Source organism: Natator depressus, chromosome 2 (assembly GCF_965152275.1).
Source record: "Natator depressus isolate rNatDep1 chromosome 2, rNatDep2.hap1, whole genome shotgun sequence".
Taxonomy (NCBI): Eukaryota; Metazoa; Chordata; order Testudines; family Cheloniidae; genus Natator; species Natator depressus.
The window spans coordinates 216201728-216213772 of NC_134235.1; the positions used below are offsets into that span (position 1 = coordinate 216201728).

General features: G+C 40.9%; 1 protein-coding gene across 7 annotated transcripts in view; it reads right to left on the reverse strand.

The window, feature by feature from the left end:
• Window positions 1-12045, reverse strand: part of DYNC1I1 (dynein cytoplasmic 1 intermediate chain 1) — a 255231-nt gene that overhangs the window by 114351 nt on the left and 128835 nt on the right. For all 7 annotated transcript variants that reach the window (XM_074945884.1, XM_074945881.1, XM_074945885.1 and 4 more), the window contains one exon: window positions 7246-7335. In XM_074945884.1, coding sequence (XP_074801985.1) covers window positions 7246-7335 — 90 coding nt within the window. The remainder of the gene's footprint in view (window positions 1-7245; window positions 7336-12045) is intronic.

Below are 12045 nucleotides of genomic sequence, written 5' to 3' on the forward strand. Positions count from 1 at the left end.
GAGATTGCATTGCAGTACTTGTATGAGGTGAATTGAAAATCTGTCTCTCTTTTGTTTATCTTTTTTACAGTGCAAATATTTGTAATAAAAAATAATAATAAGTGAGCACTGTGCATTGTATTCTGTGTTGTAATTGAAATAAGTATATTTGAAAATGTAGAAAAACATCCAAAGATATTTATAATAAATTTAAATTGGTATTCTATTATTGTTTAACAGTGAGATTAAAATTGTGATTAAATACAATTTTTTTTAATCTAGTTAACTTGTTTTGCATTAATCACTTGAGTTAACTGTGATTGACAGCCCTAAAAATATTTTAACTCCTGGTATAATAGACATCAAACCTTTTTCTATCCCTTGCTTAAATTTAAATATTAAAACCTTTATATAAAAAAAAGAAAAACTTGCTTTACTTTGCTGAAATTCTATTTATGACAAACTGACGAGAGATTTAGTGTTTTCCCACAAATTACCGCACTCTGGTTTATTTGCCCACCCAGTCCCGCCTGCCACAAAGTACATTTTACCTGTTCCGTCTATTTTGGCAGAAGGTCCTGTGAGACCCCGTGGGATCCCAGTCCTGTGGCAGGGCTCCACCTGGGACCCCTCCTAACAGAGACTGTTGACTTTCGCTTTCACGAGGGGAATCTACTGCCCACCCCAATATAGGCAATAGTCTGCTCAGTAACAAAGCACTCATTATTCCACACCAAAGACCGCACCATCTACTGCCCAGGGTGTAATCTCCTTTCTCTAGGCCAGCTAATCCAAGCTAACTTGGGGGCCTATTAATTGGCTACACACTAGGGTTGCTTGAACTGGTCTAAGTTTTAACTTTGAAAGGCAAATTCTCTGCACAGCGTCTGGTCCACAGACAGACTGGGGACGAGGAAGATGCACGGGGTGCGGGAGAAATCCTACCCCCGGGAAACAGAGCAGCTGGGTAGTTAGTATCTGTAGCCTTTGTTGAAGCTCCATGATCCAATCCCTCTGTTTCCCCCAAGCCAGACACTCCCTCCACTATGCACTGTTATATTAGTGGTCCCTGTGGAGTTCCAAGCCAGGAAAGGGGTATAGACATCCCCTGCATGGCCTTCCTATGCAGTGAAACAATTACCACCGGCAGGAGAACAGTATATCTGTAAGTGCATTAGATGGGGGCATTGCATGTAAGAAAGGAACAACTGGCAAAAAGTACATGTTGACCTACTGTAGCATCCACTACTGAATAGCAATTAGCACAAAATGAACTCATCTGGAGAGGAAGCCTGTAATGAGACAACATCCCAACCTCACCAAAGAACTGCTTTCCCAGCATCACAGACAACAAGCATGACAATACAGTGAAAAGGCATAAAAGGAGAGAAAATGAATGTGAAGGCAAATGGCAAACTAATTTTACACTGCTCCAAATGGTTAAAACTATCAGGTAAACCTAATCCTCTCTGCAGCTTGGAAATATAAATTCTTTACTTGGGCATTTGCCAACTATATATGCCCCCTCCCCCTCCACAAAAAATCAGCAGAAGGGAGAAAGGAAAAAAATAAACAGTTTGAAAACTCCAGGGTGTTCATAGGCAATGGAGACATGAATGGCTGCAGTTTTGCCTCAGCAAAATCTCCCTCCTAGCTCTCGATCATCTGTGTGAAGCCAACAGTCTATTAAACCCTCTTCAGTATCAGAAACACCTTGGCTAATGTTTGTACGACATAAACAAGCTTACCTCATTCTTCTTACTGACACACCAGATGCCCCAGGCAATATTAAGCTTCATATTTTAACCTTATTTTCTTGTTTCTTTCGGCTGCCTCTGAAGTTTTATTTGAGGCGAGCTCTGCTTACAAGAATGTTAATATCATTACTTTTTCTAATGCAAAACACTTCTGCAACTCGTGACAAATACAAGTATAAGCGGAAAACTGAAACACACATGGTTGCTCTTTTTAATATGAAGATTTTTCCACCCATTTATCTTTCAGAGCTATTTCCATTTCCCCCCCGATCCTTCTCCCTGTGTATGACCATTACCTTGAATAAAATAAAAAGGTTTATGCAATTTTCCGCAATTTTGTCCCCTTCCGGCAGCTTCCAGGTACTTTGATCTCAGCTTTTAAGAGACACACAAATTTCTTCTGAGGAAACTAAGAGAAACCTAAGTGGCTGATCAAAGTATTTTTTTCCCCAGAGGTCTTGTTCACCTGGATGTGCCCATAGCATCTTCACAAATTATATTTGACAATGCAATATTGGGCTTCAAATTTATTTACTATATAGAAGAAAAAAAATATATAAAATTTTCATACCCCTTTGATGTTTAACACAGGTTAAACAATAGGATATTTAGTTACCAGCATCAAGTGAATCTATATGCTGATTGTTTACAACTATTTTTATTAAATTCCAGCCAATGTGGGCCAAATTCTGCTCTCCTTTAAGATGAGGCAACCCCATTCACTTTGTACTGATCTGGCTAATGTTTATGTGCACCACTATCTTCTACTGGATAGAACCAACATAGCTAAATAATGCATAGGGCCTATACTGCTGATTGCTAACAGATTCTTCTAGCATCTTATTAGATAGAAAGAGGGTCCAAGTTCTATCCCCACTTTGACCGTGACGTTCTGATGGGCCATAGCATGATGCATAGTGACAACCATGAAATCCTAGGGGGCCATGAATTTATTATAACTTCAGTAGGGCTGTATCATGTAACCATAAGTAGCATTTTGGCCTGATGTCTCTGGAGCTGTGTGGGATCGCAACAAAAGTCAATAAACTCTCTGTATACATTTTAAAATATCATTTTTAAAAATGCAGACAGACTATTTCAGAGGAAAAAATATGATGTGTATCCAGAAACCACAATGAAATATATTCTACACTGAACCAAATGTCTTTTAAAAAACTAAAAAAATGGAAGAGACGTGAAGGCAACAGTTATTCAACGTGTAGCTATGAAAACAAATGGCATTTTATCAATCTACACCTAAATTAAAATGATCCCTGAAGATTTCATTTTGCAGAATCTCAAGTCTTTTCTCCACAAATTTTAAACCGATGTGTTTGGACATAACAGAAAAAATGTACTTTGTCTACGTAGGAACTCTCTTATAAATTTAGGAAAGGACCTAACAAAGGCTCCAGTCTTGTTCCCACCAGATGGGAGCAAAATTGGGTTAAATATAAACCAATAGTTTTGATGACAATATAAGTGAGAGGCTAATCCTGCAAACCCTTAATCAGTCAGGGCCTGATTCTTTTCCCACTGGAGTCAAAGGGAGTATGTAAAGAAGAAAATCTACATTTAACTAAGTGCAAAGGAATATGAAATAGTTTCCTGCAGCCTAGCCCATTATAAAAGTCTGACTAAGTTACTAGCATCTATTCAAAAAAAAACCTGTTTAAAAAAAAAAGCAAGAAATTGTGAGAGCACAGCTACAACCAGAGATAGCACAGCTCTTCTTAGTTCTGTACTTCTTTTGGGGGTGGGGGTAAGGAGCATGGTGTAAACCTTTAGATTTGTTAGCTAACAAGAGCTGTGAAAATCTTTGACATAATCTTGTAAGGTGCTGAGCAAACCCTGGTAGAACATGCCCTCATATCTCATTGATTTTTCCTGTGTTTCTGGCTACAGTTCTGTTGTTTGTCTTGATTGGGGCCATCCGGCTGCATTTCCGGTAACATTTATTTTCAGGTATTCTGAATATCCCTTACAAGCTTCTTATTTAATTTCTCTATTTCTGGTTAAGATTATTTTTTTGCAGTTATCTAACAAATTAGTTAAAGTCAATGAACTTTTCCTCTAAGGGTCTGTGTGATCAACCGTCAAAAGCCAGGGCATTTTAAAGTTAAGGGCTCGCTGCCAACAGCAGGGTGTCTCAGACTCCTTTTGAACTTGTCTTCTGTTGCTTCTAGACACAGCATGGGGCCTGATTCTGAAAACCTGAAGCTTGACTTTGATGCATTGCCTGAGTAAGGAAAGCAAGATTAGGTCCACCGATGTTTAAATACAGTACAGAGGTACTATATAATGTGATTTTTTTATTTTATTCTATTGAAGTTCCTTTCAAAACATTCCACTGAAGATAATAAAATGTGGATTATTTACCGATAATTACTTCTGACCCTCTTCCACAGAAAATAAATGGATAAATAAATAAATGTTCCAGTCCTTAGGTAAATGAACACTTAAGCACATCAGTGACTCAGTTAGATAGACCTTCAAAACTATTATCGGGCCTGAAGAATTAGAGCCTGTCTTTAGTAAAAATCTCTGGTTAAATTCTTTTTTTTTAAAAAAAGGTTCATGGAAGGCAGAATATATGGTGAATAATACTTTGGCCATTTTGTTTTTAGCAACAAAGGGATTATTTCATCACAATGATAATTGAATATTCAAATAGGACATGATCCAGAAGTTATAAGAACATAAGAATGGCCATAGTGGATCAGACCAATGGTCTAGCTAGCCCCTATCCTGTCTTGCGACAGTGGCCAATGCCGGATGTGTCGGAGGAAATGAACAGAACAGTGCAATTTTTGAGTACTCCATCCCCTGTCATTCTGTCAGAGGTTTAGGGACATCCAGAACATGGGGTTTCATCCCTGGTTTCATCCCTGACTACCTTGGCTAATAGCCATTGATGGACCTATCCTCCATGAACTTATCTAATTCTTTTTTGAATCCAGTTATAGTTTTGGCTTCCACAGCGTCCCCTGGCAATGAGTTCCACAGGTTCACCATTTGTTGTGATTGATTTGATCTAATTATTTACAACATGCACTGGACCGGGATTCAGGAGATCTGGGTTTATTTCCCAGCCCAGACACCAACTTCCTGTGTGACCTTGGGCAACTCAGTCTCTATGTGCCTCAGTTCCCAATCTGTAAAATGAGGATAATAGTACTTTCTTTCTCCTGTCTTGTCGCCTTTATCTGTCTTGTCTATTTAGGCCCTGATCCTGAAATTTACAATGCACAATTTGACTGCGGCTCCCATGAGAAGCCTCACTGACTTCAAAACAGATAAAAGGTTAGAGGCCAAACACAATCCTTGCCCTGAACAGCTGACGGACAGTCCAAAGCCCTGATTTTGCCATTTAAATGCTCGGTGGACTGCTGCACCTATGCAGAGGCCCATTGATGTTGGTGGAGCTCCACACAGATGCAGCATTCCTCCTACACATTGTAAATTGCAGGACTTGGGTCTTATATTAGAAGCTCTATAGGGCTAGGACTGTCTCTTACGAAGTGAATGGCAGGCAGAATGATGGGATCTGGGAATAGCAGCCACAGTCTCTGTGTGCCAGTTGTGTGTTGTGAGAAGCATTGGGGCCAATGGATCCTCACAGAGGTAGATCCCTGCCTGCCCCCAATGTGATCTTCTGTGGATGCTTGTATGGGGCCAGTGAAGTAGCCCTCTCCACGATGCATAGAAATGGATAGACACCTCTGTGCTGCTACTCTTGGTGCCTCAATGCAGTCCTTAAGGGAGGTGTAAGTGGTGCACACAGCACTGAGCTGGCCCGCTATACTGTGGATGAATTGTAGCCTTTGTTGTCACTATGAAACAGATCCAATAACAGATACTGATCCTGCACACACTTATGCGTGTGATTAGTCCCATTGAAGCCAATGGCACTACTCCTGTGGGTAAAATTAAGCACACTCACATACTCGGTCACCTATAATCCATGAAGAAGAACTCTGATTTCCTTTGGAAAATACCTGAAACTCTGAGAAAGTATGTAACTATTGCTTGCGGGCTTAGAGGAAAAACGAAACATAACAGGGTCAATCTATTTTTTTTTTTAATACTGAACCCATTTTTGAGTTATACACATGAAAAAATTGTCTTTCTCCCTTTCTCTCCCTCATGATTTTTACACTTTACACTCCTATAACTCACACAAGTCCAAGCTGATTTTGTTTTAAATCTGTTAAAAAAAAAAAAAAAGTGTTCCCTGAGCTGAAACCAAATTTCAGCCCAGAGCAAATTTTTACGGCTGGGTTATAAATCCCTGAAAAACAGGATTCATAATGGAAGTGCTGACACAGCCTTAACTACTATATAGCAGTGTGAATGGCGCCACTATAATATCTATTAGAGATTCTTTAAAAAGTTTGCAAAATATTGTCTTGCCTTGCAGAAAAAAAGAAGCCAGAGTACTTAATGCCAACATAAACATGCTTTTAACCCATTATGTGCTAATTTGCAGAAAAGCCATTAATTCTGAATAAGGCTCACAGAGTGCAGCACTGGCAGGAAATGTTCTTCTAAACTCCTGTTTGACTTGTAACATGGTTTTAATCACTTCCATGAAACACAAAAGATGGCTTCAGACTCTGAGTTTTGCTCAGAGCACGAGAAGGGGAATTGCATTAGAGAGGCAAACAGGATTGTTAGGGGTGAAAAGATAGAGAAATAGATCAAACATCATTTGATTCACATTATTTAATGCTCATCATCGAAGTGCTGCCATTTTACCTCAGCCACCACAAGTCAAGTTCATTTACTGTCCAGCAAGAGTGAATTTATTCATTGCGTTTTAGCACCCGCCTAAGACTATGTCATTTGCAGCCGCTACCATGCTCTATTTCGAATTCTGCGATGTGAGTGTCACAAAGCCCATTGCCACCAAAACTTTACACATTGATCGTTCACATGAGAGTTGGCCTTTGCTAGTCAAGGAAGGAAGTCAGTGGCAATATGAAACACTTCCACTAGGCTAAACTGTAACAAAGAACTAGATGATGTTAGTGATGGCACTCATTCAGATATAATAACATAGGTACAAAGAGGGCTCATTTGCAAGTATGTGGAAAACTAAAATAAATAGATATTTTTAGGACTCTATTTAGGGTTTTTTTCTTCTGTTCACATCCATCCAATGTCTCTCTTCCTCCTAGATTCCAAATATAAGCATTGGGATTCCCTTTATGTGGCAATGGAATGGAAAGTCCATGACTCAACATACACTGAACACTTTTCATGGTATTCAGCAACTTGCAGAGAATTCCTGATATAATGCAGGAAAATTGTCTGAACAGCATCCTTCTGTACCATATTTCTTTTATGTCACTAATCTAGATCTGAGTAAATGGAACTATTTATTGTTTTCAAATTTCTTGGGCTGCTACTTGGGACTACTGCCAATAGTAAGCACTACACATGATGTTAACTATTTGCAGGATGGAGCACTTAAAAATGGTAACAAAATCCTTTTTTTAACACATACCTTCTTTCACCTCATGTTTCTGTTCTTGATTTTCCATCTCTGAGTCATTTCGTGCTTTGGGTTCCACAATCTCATCATCATCTTCATCCTCTAGAAAAAGAAATAAAGAATTGTAACATTCCGTTTCAGGGGGAGAGGTTCCTCTTGGACAACTTGTAGCCATTGAACCTGTTAGTAAGTAAATAAATTACCTACAAATGTCCTTCTCAGATAGTTCTCAAAAGTCAGAAAGACAATATTTTAGCATAAAACACCTGCTACTGTCACTCCCTGTGGCAACTTTCCATCTCAAATGTTTTAAGAATGGCTCTCTGACCTCAGAGACGATTTCTTGGATGGCATAGGAATAGATGCAAACACGTTTCAGCCTGGCAGCAATTCCACAAGTGGAACACCTGTTATCCAGACACCTCATTTCCAATTCAATTCTCACCAGATTAATTTGTCTTTTGACCTACCGGAAAGGGTTAAATAGAAGTCTGACCTCAGGTCAGATGCCAGTGGCAAGCAAACAAGCATAGTACAGTTCTGAAAAGTCATCACCATCAGATGGAAGAACACAGCAACCAAAAGTGGCATTTGGAGTTTAAGAACGGTTCTTGCATTAATATGAATTTAATGAACGCTGAAAATTGACACATGTCAGTTACTAATGCCAGATGTTTTATTGCCCTTTTCTAACCTATACAAATCTTTCTCTCTCTCTCTGTACCCCTCCCTCATTCATATATTCCCTTTTTTCCTGGAAGGGCAAAACTGTTAATTCTTTTCATTATGTCCGTCTGAAGTTACAAGGGATGTGATTGTTCAGACCAATGCTCAGTGCTCTGGAGATTACAAGAATGCAACTTGCACCCAAAAGCTCTGAAAGAAATTCAAACTTCACCAAAGCGTGAGCTCTGTCCAGTTCCCAACAAAAGCAATGCAATGCACTCCCCAGTTCATAGGTGCTGCATAAAGCCAGGCACACACCTGGAAAAGTGATTGTCGTGTACAGAAAAAGAGGCATAATCAAGACAAAGTAGTCTGCACTGCAGGACTTTGTTCCATACACACAAATTGGGGCCTAGATATTGTTGTGCTTTATAAATGCAATAAATTTGAAAGGCTAAGAACAGACAGTGTGGAACAGGGATCTAAGGTAACCACGAAAAGTCATACATGAGCTACCGGGCTATAGTAAATATCATGTGGAAATGGTTTTGGGGAAGGGCATTGGTCTCCACAGCTGCACAAAGCAGGATAATTGAGCATCAACACAGTATTGGAGTCTTTCTTTACATGGGAGAATGCATAGTGTGTATTCTGATTAACTGTACCTTTTGACCTGTGTCAAGTGTATCCACAGCATGGTAGTCCTCTGTGAAAGTGCTGTGGTTCCTTTGCGACTCTGCCATCAGTCTGCCTATTGCCATATGGCTCTCTACTGTGTGGTACTTCTCCGGACATGCTCATTGGCTACCTGACCTGATGATGTACCCGTAGATGCTGCAATTGTGGCGTCCGACAATTCTAACACCAGCGTGTCCACATAGGGCCTGGAAGCAGGATTGTGGTGTGTCATGCTTATCAAACTGCTTAATTACTGGGACCTTCTACTAATGCAGCTGGCTACAGTCAGTCCTTGCTTCTGGGTAAGATGTCAGTGCTGACAGGCTGTGTTCAGCCAACAGTGATGCATAGTTGTACTGGGTTTCAACAGCATAATGGGCTGCAGACCATTCACACCATTTTGCCTGCCCAGGAACCTTTCCCTGATGCCTATGGAATATCTCATTACTTGAGCCCAGGCTTGTTACTAGCTGATGTCACAGGTACAGCATGTGGAGTAGCCAGGCACTGCAAAGAAACCCCACAGCTTTGCTGGGTCCATTGTTTACTCTTGTCTGGGCATGAGATCCATCAGTAACTCACACCCACTGTCATAGGTCATAGGAGGGGACAGGAGAGGACTTTCAGACAGGAGGAGACAACAGCGTATTCCCCCACACACAGGCTGTCAGCCTGTGGTGGAAGAGAAGCACGGAGCTGGCACTGCAGCCAGCTGGGGAGCACACAAGAAGCTCCAACCCCCTCCAGATTTTCAGTCCTGACTTGAGGGGAAAGTCCCTCTGATTGGCTGATTTCCCCGAATGCCCCTCCTCCTGAGGAAGAGCAGCCAATCAGAGCTGCTGAAAGACTCAGGCAAGCTCCATCCTCCTCCCCACAGGAGCCATGCTCACAGGAGGGAGGACAAGGGATGAGGGAACAGATGGAGCTCAGCGGCTCAAATAAGTTCTGCTCCCTCCTCCACCTTGTAAGCAATGGAACAGGACGGCCCCTCGGCCCCTCCCCCCACACCTACAACACCCAGCCTGGAAGGGACAGAGGGGACCACACAGCAATCCCTCCAGACCCAGGAGGGGGTGACCACTAGCATGACAGGGGAGCAGAGGTGAGGGGTGTAGAACTGATGTGAGCTGGTCAGAGCAGAGCTGGTGCGGGGGGCGGGGGGGCAGAATTAATTGCTGGGCAGGGGGGAGAGCTCCTGCACTGGCGGCCAAAATTGCCTTAATAAATTTGGCAACACTAATTGTCACATACACTGTGGGTGGGCAGGGAGAATTCAAAAATCAGAAGATTAAAAAAATAATTTAAAAAATCCTCATCATTTTGGGAGTTAACTCAGGATTTTTGAAACTTTGGTGTTGGCAATACTGATACACACGCACGCAGATGCACGCATATATGTTTTAAATGCAATGTTGCCTCACGGTTTTACTGCAAGTCTTGCAATACTTGGTGTTTTTCTTTAAAGCCCCAGCTCCCATTGTCAAATGATTACACAAGAACCTCTGCTTTCATTGTTATAAATAAGGGAGTTTCTCTCCCTCATGTTTGTGGAGAAAAGCTTCAAACATTCACCCTAAAGGCTCAAATCCCAGAAAGCAAAAAACCACCACCCCAACAATATTTATTATTTTGCAAAATCTCATGATTTTTAGACCCAGCTCGTGATCTTTTGGGGCCTGACCCATGATGCTTTAACAGTTAGGGTCAGCAATGCAGTGAAAATAGGATATGGTATTGTGGGCAACTTTCAGGATGAAAGGAGCCAAACTCATTTATGGAGCCAGCTCCTTGACCCTCCCATTGTGGGCTCAACATGACTTCTCTGCCCACCAACCTCTCCCTGTGGGGAAATGCAGGCTTGACTATTGGATGCAGGAGTGGAATTCTACTTTGGCATTTTCTGAAGTAGATTTTTCCACTGCTTGTCCCCCTCCCCCGCCCTTTGGGAATGATCTGTGAACCAAGGGGAAAAAAATGTATAAATGAGCAGAAGATGACATGTGTGCACTATTTCCTAAAGCATACGTATGCAAAATTAATACTGGGAGTTCTGTTTCTACATCTGCACACAAAAAGCTTTCTTTCTTAATGCAAGTCCTTTTATGTAATAAATACTGTTTCTTTAGATTCAATTTCAGAAAGAAAAATAACCAAATATTTTTACAATATGTGAAATGCTTGTTCTAAGAAAAATTGAAAATTTCTGTATACTGACACATATGTCAGTATATTAATTTTGCTGGAGTGGGAGTCTTAAGGGTGTACAATAAATTACACATAGGGTATAAGGTGCATGCATGAGTCAGTATGTTTACATACACACACACTCAAACAAACCTACATTTAGGGCTTGTCTACACTACGCAGCTGTCGGCGTGTGTGAACGCTCTCTGTCAGTATTTTGTTGGCATTTTTTCTGACAAAATACTTCCAGCCCCACGAGTGGGGTTAGCTTTGTCAGTAGGAGAGTGCTCCTGCCAACAAAGCTGCGTTCACACTGCCACTTTCGTCGGCAAAACATTTCTCTTTCGCGGGGGGGCTTTTTTAAGTACCAGAAAGACAAACGTTTTGTCAACAACGTCGCAGTGTAGACAAGCCCTAAGAGAATATTAAGATTGCAAAGCTAAATACTAAAAAGATGTGAAATGCCACAATTAAGATTGTCTATGGAATATTAATACAACCCCCTTATGCATATGCATTATGGCCTAATTCTGGAATTTCTTAACTTTTGAGTGCTTGGCCTCATTTTTTAGGTGCCCAACATGAGACTCCTGGGCTCAGAATTGCAGCTGAGATCAATTGGAGCTGTGCTCTGAACTTACAAAATACAATAAAAATGCTATGTACCCTGAAAACCTAACTGGTTCAAGTTGGGCACCCAAGATTAGTGGACTTTTCTGACAAATTTGACCATACTGCTTTGTGTTTCCCACCCCCAGCTGTATCGTGGGGATAATACTAATAATAACCTCACCTCACAGGGGTGATGTAAAGATAAATTATTATTTAAAATTTGTGAAGCACTCAGATACTATGGTGATGCGTGCCATAGAACCAAACACCCAGGAGAAGATAAAAGAATTCAGTGCAGGGTTTGGCTAATGTATTAAATAAGGCCTGACATCACACACTGAATTAAGAGGATAAAAACGCATTCACTGAATGACAGAGGAGTTCTCTGGAAAAAAATAGCATGTGATTGTGTCATTATTAATTATTTATTTGTATTACTGTCTTGCCTAGCAGCCCACCATGGACTGGGACCCCATTGTGTTAGGTGCTGTACAAACACAGAAAAAAAGACAGTCCCTTCCCACAATGCATATTCAAAAGAGGGCTGAATTAAGAGTGCACAGGCAACCTTACTTCTGGCATTCCTACCTTTGCTTGGCTTTGTATCCTTAACATTCTCCTTAGATGGTTCTTTTGGATGTTCGGATACACACTCATTCATATAGTTTAGAA